General features: G+C 40.9%; 1 protein-coding gene across 1 annotated transcript; it reads left to right on the forward strand.

The window, feature by feature from the left end:
* The first annotated feature begins 749 nt into the window (after positions 1–749).
* On the forward strand, positions 750–7,163 carry LOC117877088 (photoreceptor outer segment membrane glycoprotein 2). The gene is made up of 3 exons (XM_034769855.1): positions 750–1,330; positions 4,484–4,730; positions 6,897–7,163. The coding sequence occupies exons 1-3, from the start codon at positions 750–752 to the stop codon at positions 7,161–7,163; spliced, it is 1,095 nt and encodes a 364-aa protein (XP_034625746.1).
* Positions 7,164–14,662: the final 7,499 nt, after the last annotated feature.

A 14,662-nucleotide genomic window follows, 5' to 3' on the forward strand; every position in this document is an offset into this window, starting at 1 on the left:
TGTTTATTCTTTCTGGGGTGACTTTTTTTTTCAGCCGCTGGAAAGAGTTTTTATGTCAGATCAAGTTACTAAAAAAAATTGTGGGGGAGAGGAGTTTATCATCTTTCATGAGGAATTCATTCAGCTTTTCACACTATAAAAATAAAATGTATTTTTAGATATTCCAAAAAGTTGGAGAAGTTTGGTCTTAGAAAAACAGCAGTGTAAATAGTATTTTAACAAAACGGAGCAAGTTCATTCCTTGTATAACTGCACTGAAGTTATCTTTGTTGCTGGGCTTTAAAACTCTTCTGTTTCTGTTCTAGCCTCATTTAGACAGGGTGACCAGAACTGACCACAGTATTCCTGGTCTGGGCATACAAAATAATATTTTCACTACATTAAGTGAGCACTCCCCCATCAATGAAAATCCTAAAACCACCCTTGTTGGTACACTGTATTTTTTGTTTTGTTTTTTGTTTTAAGTGTTTCCAATCTCTCCCTAGAATTATATCTTTCTAAATTCCTCCTTCCTGGAGAAAATTCAAGCAGGAGCTGGGGTGCTCCTGGCAGATCTTCAATACAGCTTCAGAGTGTATAGAAAGTTCCCTGCACATGTTATATAAATATACAATGAAGGACAGACAGTAATCTCTCTTCCTTTCCTTCACAGGCTCTTACAGCATGCCTTCGTCACTCTAGATACATGCTATTAATCTGCTTATGAGCTTCCCCTGACCTACGTTTCTTTTTCCAATGCTGATCTGACCATGGCAGTCCTTAAAGTAAAATTCACAAAAACTAAGAGAGACAAATTGGCTCAGATCCTGTGGATCCTCAACTGGGTTTCTGTAGCGACTGGTGTCATTCTCTTCAGCCTGGGTCTCTTTCTGAAAATAGAGATCAAGAAGCGCAGTGAGGTGATGGCAAAAGGGGAGATTAACTCTGTTCCCAACATGCTCATCTCAGTAGGGGTCATAGCTTGCATCATCAACTTCCTTGGTGGCAAAATCTGCTATGACTGTTCAGACACCACCAAGTTCTCTCGATGGAGGCTAGTCATGCTCCCTTACATTGTGTGCACCTTCTGCTTCACCTTCTGCATCCTGGTGGGTGCTCTCATGTGCTATACCATGAGGAATGAGCTGGAGGAGTCTCTTTATCTGGGATTGAGAGATGCTATTAAGTTCTACAAGGACACAGACATCCCTGGACGGTGCTTCTTAAAGAAAACCATAGACCTATTACAAATTGGATTCCAGTGCTGTGGAAACAATGGCTTCAGAGACTGGTTTGAAATTCAGTGGATATCCGTTCGTTATCTGAATATGGCCTCCAAAGAGGTTTTGGAGTAAGTATTAATTGGTCATGATAGAAAGTTAGAGAAGGAATAAATCTCCCCTTCTTCCCCCCTCCAAAAACCCACCTCACTCAAAAAGAATTTGTATTGAGCAAAAGGTAGAGGCACATTAGAGAGTCAATATATGAGGATAAGCACTGAAGGGTGGGGAAAGCAGGGCAAAGCTGGTTGTTGCACCTGCATTTGAAGATCAAACTTCAGTAGTTAGGATTAGGACATTTTGGGGGTGAGGGAAAGAAAAGTTCTTCCAAAGATCACATTGATCAATTCTGGTGGTATGTCTATCTCAAGGAAAGAAAGCACTTCTGTGATCAGATCAGCACAGAGATGTCAACATAACACATGCAGAATCTGTGTCATGCATCTGATCGTATCAGCCAGGTAGATAATTACAATAATAGCACTTCGTTTAGGCCACATGGTCACCCTAAGACCAAGGATGAACATAAGCTTAGTGTGGTAGCACTTAAGGGCACTATCTTGCTCACATTATAAGTCCATCAAAATTCTCAGTGACTTAAAAGGGAGCAGAAGCAAGCCCTAAGTCCGCTGGACTTCTCTCTTTGAATAAGAGCTGTAGAGTCAAATCTGGAATTATCATTCTATCTACAAAATGTGTTAACTATGTGGATGATAAAAAGTTGCCTTTTTAAAAAAAACTTTTTGGTATATTACACAATGCATTGAAATGTTCACTCCCTCTGTAAGGTGGCAAGTCAGCTACCCTGAAATTCAATCATAGCAGTCTGCTAGTCAGTTTTCTGGATCTATCCAAAGGAAAACCATTGATTGTGCTGCCACCACATTGTCTGGTCATCATTTATTGCATTTTTAAAAAATTGAAAGCTCTTCCTTCACATACATGACTCTACAACTCTAAGTTCAAGGCTCAGTGCGCTTCCACTCTGGAGAGTTAATGACATTGCGAACACCATATACATTACATAAAAAGATAAGGGGGAGACTGGAAATCTCAGGAGAAAAGTTGCATATGTTGGTGCTGGTTTCCCATGAAAAGCATGAAGAGTTAAGTGGTTCACTTATCTAAGAAAGAATTGCTGCAGTCTTCTTTTAACATAAAAAGTAACAATCAGAATGTTAAAGAAGCAGCTGACAAAGACACCTTTCCTGCCCAGAGCAGTTTATCATGTAAATAAAATAAGGCTTAGGTTAACTGCTTAGGAGAAGGAGAATGTGGGAAGTATTGACAAGAGAGAGCAGATTGAAGAGATGTTTTAAAGCATGGTTCTACTTTGAAAAGTGATATAATTGTTATACTCAGGAGATCTGCTCTCCATGGGAACGCCAAACAATATCGGCTGACCTTTTGAGACAAAAGTAAAATGAATTGCTTTTTCACTCCTGTCAGTCCTGCAGAAACAACACTGTTCTGTGTCACATCTCATCAAGAACATATTTGCTTATACGGCACCATTAATGCACATGATGCACTGTGTAGACAAATAAAACAATGTCCCTGCTCTGAAGAGCCTCCAATCTAAATTAAACCACACTAGGACAAGAAATGGTTACAAAGGCTGGAAGTTGTAGAAGGGGGGAAAAGGCGCTAACAAGGTCATATGATTGCTTTCGTTAGTTACAAGCACATCCTTGGAGTATAAAAGTAAACGGGGTCACCCATCTGTTTTTGTTCACCATAAAAATGCCTGCTGCAACAACCCATGTAATTTGATTACACTGAAATAAGGTAGTAAGTTCTAATGAGCATCTCCCCACATTGCCCAGTCTTCTTACCCATAATATTTCTGCCATTGGTACAGCAGTAGCAAATTCCAACATTACTTGTCAGAATTTGCTATTTGCCATCACTGAGGGAAATATTGTGGCAGATTTTTGAACCTTCTGTTGCAGATATTAGAAATAGAGTACCCTTCTCACCACAGCTACTTGTAGTGAGCAACAAGGAAATGAAAAAATGATGGCTAGGAATAAAAGAATGCTTAGGGCCCCAGAAAATGAGTGAATTTTAACCATCACCATGTAGCTAAATGGAGTCATGTCACTGAGATACAGGAGCCATTATTCTATCATTTTAGAGGTGGGGGGGACATTGGGAGTGAGGATCATGAGTAAAGGGGAACTACAGGCCAAGATAGGAACCTTTTCCTTTTCCATTTGATCTGTCCACCCTCTCCTTTCCCCTCCATTATGGTTTCTTTCCTGGCCTCAATTCTGTGTCTCTTTGGTTCTCCTGCCAATTTGTTGCTCTATGACATTTACACTAGTTATACTCCATGCACTTTCAGGCACTTGACTGATGAGGTTCTTTTATCTCTGTTTCATTCTGCTCCCATTAGCAGGAGTAGAGTGGCCCAGAGAATCAGAGGAGCAAAATTAAGGTAGAGACTTTACAAGATGGAGGAGTTCATACTTACCTCAGTCCTGTAGTTGATATAGCAGGCAACCTCCCTGAGATTTGGTGGTAGCTCACTGAGGGATAACATTTTGACAGGATGTTAAACAAGCAACTTCACTATTTCTAATAGGACCACTAGCAAAATAAAGAGAGGGGACATTCATGTATAGTAAATGGTCATGGAATACATGTCATTCCAGCCACGTCAGATGGATACAATGTTCAACAGTCAATAAGCAATCTCTCATGGTTACTGTGGCCCACATTTGTTCCTGTACTAGGTGATGTTTTTAAGACATTCTTATGTTACAAAAAATCACTAAAGAAGCAGAGATGCTAGCAAAACACAGCATTATAATGCTCTGTCTTGCACTAGAATTGCACCAAGTAAACCAAATTATAGTTTTTGCTATTTTAATATTCTTAGTGCAGGTGTCTAGAAAGATACCTTGTCCTGTTCTTCATATCATCATTGAATCCACTCCCTGCAAATGCAGGACACAGTCCATCATCAGAGGTCATATTTAACATAGAACTGATGCTACACTTGAGGAAACATGTTAGCGGAAGAGAAATTTCTCCTTTCCATATTGAACAACATCGCATATTGGGAAAATGTATTCTCATTCTCCCTACTCCACCTTTGAAAGGTCTGCAGCTATCCAGCATTATGATGTAGTTTCTAAACAACAGTGACAGAAATTGCCAGTGTATCTATTGCTGCTGCTACCAGCTCTATAATGCCTTTACTTTCCATCTTGTTGCAGCCGTCTGAAAAGTAATGTTGATGGGAAGTTCTTGGTGGATGGAGTGCCCTTCAGCTGCTGCAATCCAAATTCACCACGGCCTTGTATCCAATACCATCTTACAAATAACACTGCTCACTATAATTATGATTTTCTTATGGAGGAGCTCAATATCTGGATGAAGGGGTGCAGGCAGGCCCTGTTGGATTACTACACTGATATCATGAGGTCAATTGGGCTCACAGTGCTCATCATCTGGTTGTTTGAGGTAAGGCTTGAGAAGGTGGGTTCTGAGAGATTCCTGTATCAGAACTTGGAGATGAATACTTTCAGGCTGCCTGATCTCGGGAAATAGGAATGGGAATGACTAGAGTGTAATGCGTGAGAGGCACATCTGCAATCATCCAGTGATTTGGTCAGCTAATGTCTCCAATACAATTCCAGAAACACTTTCTTGAGTACAGGCAGCTTTCTCTAAGTCCATAAGAGGAGAAGCAAATCTCACTGAAAATTATAACGACAAGAAATCATGTATATAGCATTGTAAATGTATAAACAGATTAAGACACATTCCTTGCCCTGAAGAGTTTACAATCTGAGACAAACAGGACAAGACACTGGATAGCAGATTAGGTGAGGTAGGTGTAAGGATTATAGATGGGAAAAGAGAAAAAATGGCTTGAAAAAGTGAATTTTAAGAAGGAATCTGAGGAAAGAGAGGGAGACTAAAATAAACTGTTAATTTTATCTATGAATAAAGGTTTGGATTAATATCAATATCTCAGAGTGCCCTGCTGGGGGTTATCAATATCATTATGGAACACATATTCAGCTGCAGCCTCCAGCTCTGCAACCAAAATAACCATGTAGACAGAGTGTTTGCATCTGCAAAAATGCATTCATGCTATTGTGGGCTGCAGAGAAAACCACCTGGAAGCTTTGACCCACATTCAAAGGAGCCCAATGGCAGAGATTAAAACCAGTTTCCATCCCTCTTTAATACTAGTTTGATTTTTTCTGATTGTTACTTTATTGTACAAGCATTAAACATTTTGTTTTAAACATTACACAGTAACAATTTTCAGATAGGACAGTTTCTTGCATCTTCACTGAAATGCATTCATGCAATATGCATTTATGTTCTGGGGAAGGATCTGCCCTGAGAATTTCACTATGCATTTTAAAGGTGCCAGAAATTATCAGTACTGTTCTTCCTGCCAAACCAGCGCTCATTTGCCTTTTAAACAGCCACCACCTCAGTTCCAATATACCTTTGGATACTTTTGAAAAATTCAGTCTCAGGAATCCACCAGGAAAACTACTCTCCAGGTTATCATTGATCTATGGGAGTGGGAAGCTTTCTCCCTAAGATTAGACTTTACCCTACGCTGTAGGCTATCCCCTTTCAATTCCTGCAATGAGATGTAGGTACATGACTGAATACTGAATGATGAAAGCTCATTAATAAAACTGGGGCTCCATAGAAGCGAATTGCAAAATTCCCATTTACTGAGAGGGATCACAGGCCTCAAACCCAGGCCCATGGGTCTCCAGGTAGGGCCCAGTCCACAACTGCCTCCAGTGAAGCATTAGTTGATAGTGGGCCCTGCCCCCAAAACTCCTGAGAGGGGGAACATCCAGCCTCCTAATTGGCTGAGGGACTCTATATAAACCAGGAAGTAACAACAGGAAGTTGTCAGCAGTGGTTCTCAACCTGCAATCCACTTGCGGCCTAATCATAGGATTACCACCTTTTTAATTGCTGAAAACCAGACATACGAGGCCGAGGCCCTGGCCCTGCCCCGCCTCTTCCCCCCAAGGCCCACAATGGTAAATAGGTTGAGAACCACTTAACTAGAGGAATCCCTGGCTGGCTGCTACTATGGACCCCTCCGGCTTACCTGATTCCTGAGCCCTGCATTCCTGCCTGATCCCAGTTCCTGTTTCCCCACCTGCTCCTGGTTCCAGTCTTCCTATCCCAGACGCCTGTTCACTCCCAGTTCTTGCTGTCTTGCCTTACTCCAGGTCCCTGCTCCCCTGCCTTCCACTAGGCATGACTCAGCCCCAACCACTAGGTCTAACTGCCCACACCCCACTCACTGCATTTACTTCATTTTGTCCAGGATTTCACCCCTCATGTCTAATGGTGCCAGTAAGTAATGGTAGCTCTTCTGTCTGAAGTACTCAACAGAAATTCTATACTATCCTTTGCTGTACTGAGAATTCTAACTGAAGTACAGAGGTCTAATAAAATTGTCTGTGGTATAATTTTCTCTAACACTCTCAGGAGACTTGTTAGATCTATTACTGGATCTCAACAGTTCTACCCAATACTAATAATCACACTAATGTCTAATGGACACAGCCAGTTGTCACTAGTGGAATTCAGGCTGTAATATGCACTCCATAGTTAACTATTATCCTTTTCTTACAGATCTCTGTACTTATTGGGGTCCGTTACCTGCAAACTGCAATGAAGAATGTTCTCCTATTGGGTGATCCAGAGTGTGAGTCAGACGGCTGGTTACTGGAGAACAGCTTTGTAGAAACTGCCAAATACAACTTTAGCATCATTAAGAACCTTGGCAAAGCCAATCAGATCTCTACTGTCTCAGAGATGAATGATCCCAATATGGATGTTCAAACTGCAAACTATGGTCCAGACAATGTTCCATCAAAATCCATCCCCACAGCTAGCTAGACATGACAGATGCTTTATTAAAGACCTAAATATGGTGAGATACCTTAACTGCAATCCTGAAGTCACCAGATTTTTCACTGGTGGGGACAAAATGGGAACACTAACTGGGTAACTGGACAAGTTACAGCATGGTGGCAAGTCCAAAAGCTGAGACTCCTTGGGCTGGATATAGTTTCTGTAGGCCAGAGTTCCTGTCCCACTGGCTTCTTTACTCACTCTTGTGAAAGCCCTGCTTTTTAATACCGCATAAAATGATATGGCATGGATTAAGTTTTCTCCAATCTCTCACTGCATACCCTGCCCCACATATGCCTCGCATGGTCTGAAAAACATGAAAATCAGAGCGAAGACTATATAGCAGAGGAGAATCAGAATGGACACCTACAAAGGAGCTACTATTTCAGTCTTTCTACATTTGAATTATAACATTCTTAAAGAAATGACAAACTATCGTCAAGTGAAAGTGCTGCTACAATAAAATCCAAGTGAACCTACTAAATTTTAGCGCCATGGACAAATTCCCAGAGTATTACTGAGCTTCAAAGGGAATTTATTAGCTAACTACAATCAAGTTGAAATGGTAGAGTGCAGTTAATTTTATATAATTTTTAAAGAAAAACCCTGAAATCTGTCTTCAACTATGACTGCTCTTTCTCACACTTTAGAGGATTTCAACTGTCCTTAGTCTTTCAAAGTCAATGGAAGATGCTAAAAGAAATCCCATTCAATGAAATTTTATACAGGAAATAAATTGGAGGCTTAATGCTAAGGATATTAAATGTTGAAATTAGAGTTGTACCAACAATAAAACACATTAACAGAAAGCAAACAGCACTTCTCATAAACAGATGTATTGTAGAATAAGATATAATCCCTTCTTCTTGCCCTCACTCCCACAAAAATCCCCTACTCTGTCCAAATCACTGCTACAGATTTGGGAGGTGAAATACTGGCGATTATTTGGGCCTAGTGAAGACAGAATGGCACTCTCTTTCCCATTCTGTCACTTTCCTAGATGACCAGCCTGGTCCTTGGAATGTTGGTGTGAGATTCATCAATAGCATGACAATATATTGTACACATCACATACTAAACTGATTAATATGTAGCTAAAGATACAGAACAGGCCAAATAAAACATTCTTACTTCATACTTTGTTGTTAACTTATTTGTTGGAATGTGTCTTTGGGCACCTAATACATTTCATTTAAATAACCAAATACAATAAAGAAACAATTTTCTGTATCTCCCTGCTGCCAAAACAGAGACATGCATCCCATTGTTATATTGTACAGTAGTTACAGTGAAACTATTCCCTTGATTATCCAAACTTATTCAATGTCTCCTATAACATTAAAACAGGGGTAGGCAACCTATGTCACGTGCGCCAAAGGCGGCACACGAGCTGATTTTCAGTGGCACTCACACTGCCCGGATCCTGGCCACCGGTCCGGGGGGCTCTGCATTTTAATTTAATTTTAAATGAAGCTTCTTAAACATTTTAAAAACCTTATTTACTTTACATACAACAATAGTTTAGTTATATATTATAGACTTATAGAAAGAGACCTTCTAAAAACATTAAAATGTATTACTGGCACGCGAAACCTTAAAATTAGAGTAAATAAATGAAGACTTGGCACACCACTTCTGAAAGGTTGCCGAACCCTGCATTAGAGTAATCAAGGATGTACTGTAGATAAGATGGATCTTGTGGTAATTTAGGCTCTGAGACAGCAAGATACTTAGGGACATGTCTATGGATTTTAAATTGGACTACTCAAATGCTTAAAAAGGTAGATATGGATTTACGTACTTTGCTGAATTGGGGCCTTAGTTAGAACCATCCTCCATCAGTGAGAAACTATACACAGCTAACATTAATCCTTGACTCCAAAGGTCTGAGAGTCCCTGGAATAACTGTTCATAGCAATTAACATCAGTGCATCCTATCTGAAAACATGATATTCAAGTTACAATGTCCATAGTTTGTGTTAAACTATTTTACTTTCATAGTCATCACTTATTTAATGAAAAACATTAAAATAAGCATTTGCAGTTAAAAACAAAATCTCTGGAGAAAAGGTGGCATTCAAATTCTCTGCCAGTTTTTCATTTATTGTAACAATTGCTTACTTGGAATCTGCATTTGAGCAATTCAAGAAATCAGTTCAGTTGGAGTGAAAATATAATTCAGCTTTGGTAGGCCACCACATAATGTTTCCCAGAACTGGCAAACATTGTAGTTGGTTGTCTGTGTGCCAATCCTCAGTGCAAGTGCTGAAAATTCTTTCCTGATTATATTGCATTGCTCATAGAGAAATGTAGAAGCATAAAACCAGACCATTTGCATCTAGACAGAATGCTGTAGCTCAATGATCTTAACTGAACACAAACTTTATAATAATACAAACTCTGGGATGTTTGTTTAAATTGATTTGATTAAAATGTGTTTTAAACAGATTATACTCAAGCTAGTTTTTGATTCCTGGAATTTTTCAAAGTAAAACCCAACAAGCTAAAAGCACATGGAAAATATTATTTTTCTTTAGGTGGGTACTGAAACAATTTTAAACACTTTATAAAGGCATCATTGTACATTGACCATTAAAATGTGTTGTGAAATTTAAATGGTTTCCTATGAAATTTGCCATGTGGTTCAATGAAAAAAATGGTACTTTTCCCTCATTAAAACAGCTGCTTTTCTGGGCAATGGCTTACTAAACTGCTGCTAACTTAGGACAAATAGTGCATACCCTTGAGGATAGAGAAATAAAATAAGATTCAGTTTGGGAAAAAATCCTTAAAAAAAATATATATATATAATTTTTATATATATATATAAAATCTGGGGGAAATAATCTAGAACACAGGGCAGGGATGGTCTCTTTTCTCGTTTTATACAGCACTGAGCACAATGGGGACCTAGACCTTTGGATGCTATCATAATATAAATATTTACCATTAATAATTAATGGAAAGGATGAACATAGACAACAGTAATGCTAAAAGAAATTTAGGATTGATACAGTAGTGGATAGCAAATTAGAAAGGAATTTGCAATGGAATATGGTGACAAAAATTAAATGTGTTTTAGAGTTGAATATGTAGGTGCAACACCTGGAGTCAAGGGCATCAGAATGGGGGGTGGGGGAAAGGAGGACATGGCCCCATCACTTTTTACCTATCATAAGGACAAGTAACGGAGGTGAGGAAAGGGTGGAGAGGAGCGAGCGGGGGACGGAATCTTGAGGGAAGAGGCAAGCCAGGATCAGGGTATCAGGCAGTGGGTGAGGCCATGGTTCACTTGTGGCCCCCCCCACTTTTAGAGAGCTTCCACCACTCCTGCAGTTAATCCCCTCCTCTTAAAAAAATCTGGTATAACCACACTTGGAAGACTGGAATTAAGCATCTCATTAACTTCTGTACCTGGAAAGATAATGGAGCAAATAATTAAACAATCAATTTGCAAATATCTAGAAGAAAGTAAGGTGAGAAGTAACAGTCAGCATAGATTTGTCAAGAACAAATTGTCTCAAACCATCCTGATCACTTTCTTTGACAGGATAACAAGCCTTGTGGATAGGGAGAAGTGGTAGACCTGGTATATCTTGACTTTAGTAAAGCTTTTGATATTGTCTCGCATGACCTTCTCATAAACAAACTAGGGAAATGCAATCTAGATGGAGCTACTATAAAGTAGATGCAAAACTGGTTGGAAAACCATTCCCAGAGAGTAGTCATCAATGGTTCAGTGTCATGCTGGAAGGGCATAATGAGCGAGATCCCGCAGGGATCAGTTCTGGATTCTGTTCTGTTCAATATCTTCATCAATGATTTAGTGAATGGCATAGAGCAGGGGTGGGCAAACTTTTGGGCCCGAGGGCCACATTGGCATTGCAAAACTGTATGGAGGGCCGGGTAGGAAAGGCTGTGCCTCTCCAAACAGCCTGGCCCCCGCCCCCTATCCGACCCCTCCCACTTTCCGACCCCTCCCACTTTCCGCCCCCTGACTGCCCCCCTCAGAACCTCCGACCAATCCAACCCCCCCTGCTCCTTGTCCCTAACCACCCCCTCCCGGGACACCCCACCCCTAACCGCCCCCAGGACTCCACCCCCTATCTAACCCCCCTGCTCCCAGTCCCCTGACTGCTCTGACTCCTATCCACACCCCCACCCTTTGACAGGTTCCCTGGGACCTCATGCCTATCCAACCCTCCCTGTTCCCCATCCCCTGACTCCTATCCACACCTCCGCCCCATGACAGGCCCCCCAGGACTCCCACACTTATCCAACCCCCTCCCCCATCCCCTGACCTCCCCCCAAAACCTCCGCCCCATCCAACCACCCCCTGCTCCCTGTCCCCTGACTTGCCCCCCGAGACCTCCCATCCCTTATCCAACCCTCGGGCCCCGGCCCCCTTACTGTGCTGCTCAGAGCAGCATGTCTGGCCGCCGCGCCACCTGGCCAGAGCCAAACATGCTGCCGCGCTGCTCAGCAGGAGTACGCATCCCTGCCACCCAGAGCGCTGCCCACATGGCAGCATGACTGCAGGGGTAGTGGAGACAACAGGGGAGGGGCTGGGGGGCTAGCCTCCCCGGCCGGGAGCTCAAGGGCCGTGAAGGATGGTCCAGTGGGCTGGATGTGGCCCGCGGGCTGTAGTTTGCCCACCTCTGGCATAGAGAGTACACTTATAAAGTTTGCAGACAATACCAAGTTGGGAGGTGTTGCAAGTGCTTTGGAGGATAGGATTAAAATTCAAAATCATCTGGACAAACTGGAGAAATGATCTGAAGTAAATAGGATGAAATTCAGTAAGGACAAATGCAAAGTGCTCCATTTAGGAAGGAACAATCAGTTGCACACATACAAAATGGGAAATGACTGCCTAGGAAGGAGTACTGTGGGAAGAGATCTGAGGGTCATAGTGGACCACAAACTAAATATGAGTCAACAGTGTAACACTGTTGCAAAAAAAAGAAAACATCAATCTGGGATGTATTAGCAGGAGTATTGTAAGCAAGACACAAGAAGTAATTCTTCCGCTCTACTCTGCGCTGATGAGGCCTCAACTATAGTATTGTGTCCAATTCTGGGCGACACATTTCAGAAGAGATGTGGACAAATTTGAGAAAATCCAGAGAAGAGCAACAAAAATGATTTAAGGTCTAGAAAACATGACCTACGAGGGAAGATTGAAAAAAAAAAAAGGGTTTGTTTAGTCTGAAAAAGAGAAGATTGAGAGGGGACATGATAACAGTTTTCAAGTACATAAAAGGTTGTTACAAGGAGGAAGGAGAATAATTTTTCTTCGTAACCTCTGAGGATAGGACAAGAAGCAATGGGTTTAAATTGCAGTAAGGGAGGTTTAGGCTGGACATTAGGAAAAACTTCCTGTCAGGATGGTAAAGTACTGGAATAAATTGCCTAAAGAGGTTGTGGAATCTTCATCAGTGGAGATTTTTAATACCACGCTAGACAAATACCTGTCAGGAATGGTCTAATACTCGGTCCTGCCATGAGTGCAGGGGACTGGACTAGATGACCTCTCAAGGTCCCTTCCAGTCCTATGATTCTATGATTAACAGAGAGATATAGGTAAAGGAAATTATTTTAAAAGGCTGTAGGTTTGACTTATGAGGAAAGATTAGAAAGTAAATAAGTAATGACTGTGCAAGAATCTGCAAATATTCAAAGGGTGCAATGCTTAAACACCAACAAGGTTGAGGACTTTTTAGCATGATAAATATGGGTATAAAACAAGGAATTTTAGAAAAGGAAAATTTAAGCTATATAAAAAGCTTCTTAACATTAAGATATATTTGAATGTAGAATAGTTCCTCAAAGGAAAAGGAGGAAGCACAAGCCCTTGTGCTATTTAAAAAAAAAAATCTGTCAAATATGGCCTCCATCACCATATCATCTGAGTGGCTCAAACTTCGCACAACAACTTCTCTTGACATTTCTGTAATGTAGGTCAATATTATTATACCTGGAAAAGAACTGGAGGATAAAGTGCAGGAAAAATTTTTGTACTGGCCTAGAGGAGGTGACTTAATACACCTCTACCCCGATATAACGTTGTCCTCGGGAGCCAAAAAAATCTTACCGCATTATAGGTGAAACCGTGTTATATTGAACTGGCTTTGATCCGCTGGAGCGTGCAGCCCTGCCCCCCTGGAGCACTACTTTACCGCGTTATATCCAAATTCATGTTATATCGGGTCGCATTATATCGGGGTAGAGATGTTATTTTTTTTTCACATCTCTGATTTCTTTGATTCCATGACAACTGTTTCCCCTCACAAAACCTTTTTAAAGAAAGGAGCTTTTGGGGCTATGTTCACTATGAAGAAAGGCTGAGCCTTCCACTGTCTTTGTAGTGAACACAATGGGCAACATTTTCAGACTTAAGGCCCCAAAGTGAGGCTCCTAAATAAATTCAGCCACATTTTCAGAAGCACTGAACACCCTCAGCTCTCACTGATGCTAGCTTTAAGGGCCCAGTTTTTGAAAAATCTTGTCCTAAGGATCAGTTTTCAAATGTGTTCTCTAACTTTGAGTTCCCAACTTCAGACTCTGAGGCTGGGATTTTCCAAGGAGCCTCAGTAAGCCAAAGGCTCCAAATCCCATTGAAAGGGAGTTAGATACCCAATCTCCTTAGGATACTTTATAAATCTCAGGTCTAGTGCCTGATTTTTAGAAGTACTAGAGCAATCGTTTCTCTACCTGAAGTAAATGGGATCTGCTAGTGTTCATCCCCTATGAGGCCTCTACATGTCTAAAACTAGGCTCCCAAAATGTTTGCTGAGCTTGTTCCAGATCCAAGTTATGAGTCTTAGCTCCACTAGCCAGACTGAATCTTGACATTTCTACTTTGACTCTGCATTCTATTTCTATTAAATTGAGTTACCCCCCAAACCAAACAATGAGGCATGAATATGCCTCTTGAATTCATGGGTTTTGTTTTTTTTAGTATGGCATGATTTGGTGTCCTCTTTGGCCTGAATGCGTCCTCTTTTTAAAGTGTGTTTGCACTCAGGGCAAAGTAGCATGCAGATAGTTGTGAAGGTCCCTAGAAATTCACAGGACTTCAAGTGCAATTTTCCCCACCAAGATGATCTTTGCAATTGATTTTAATAAATTTTGCCAAAGCTACACAATATCCATCTCTGAATGCATGCTTGGCTGCAGAATTCCTGGCACTTCAGCTGTAATTTACCCTTTAATTTAAATTGGGTATTTGTGTTCACATGCATATACACAATATGTATAGGAAAAGAAATATGTTCTGTCTGGCATGGCAAAACACATTCAGATATGGGGGAAAACACAACCAGATGCTCTTTGTTGTATTTCCTTCTCCACTATAGCGGGGATAATTGTCCAGTAGTTTAAAAGTGACATAGCCGGTACCACACTAACAGAGCTGGTAAATTCTTCATCATATAGGGTGATATAAAATTATTTCCAGTGCAACCAAAAGAAAATTACTTGTG

This window comes from Trachemys scripta, chromosome 4 (assembly GCF_013100865.1).
Source record: "Trachemys scripta elegans isolate TJP31775 chromosome 4, CAS_Tse_1.0, whole genome shotgun sequence".
NCBI lineage: Eukaryota > Metazoa > Chordata > Testudines > Emydidae > Trachemys > Trachemys scripta.

Excerpts from the sequence above, each read along its gene's own strand:
- LOC117877088 (XM_034769855.1), top strand. The coding sequence starts at position 750 with ATGGCAGTCCTTAAAGTAAAATTCACAAAAACTAAGAGAGACAAATTG. Across the intron at positions 1,331-4,483 it reads GCCTCCAAAGAGGTTTTGGA|CCGTCTGAAAAGTAATGTTG; the intron begins GTAAGTATTAAT and ends ATCTTGTTGCAG. Across the intron at positions 4,731-6,896 it reads TCATCATCTGGTTGTTTGAG|ATCTCTGTACTTATTGGGGT; the intron begins GTAAGGCTTGAG and ends CTTTTCTTACAG.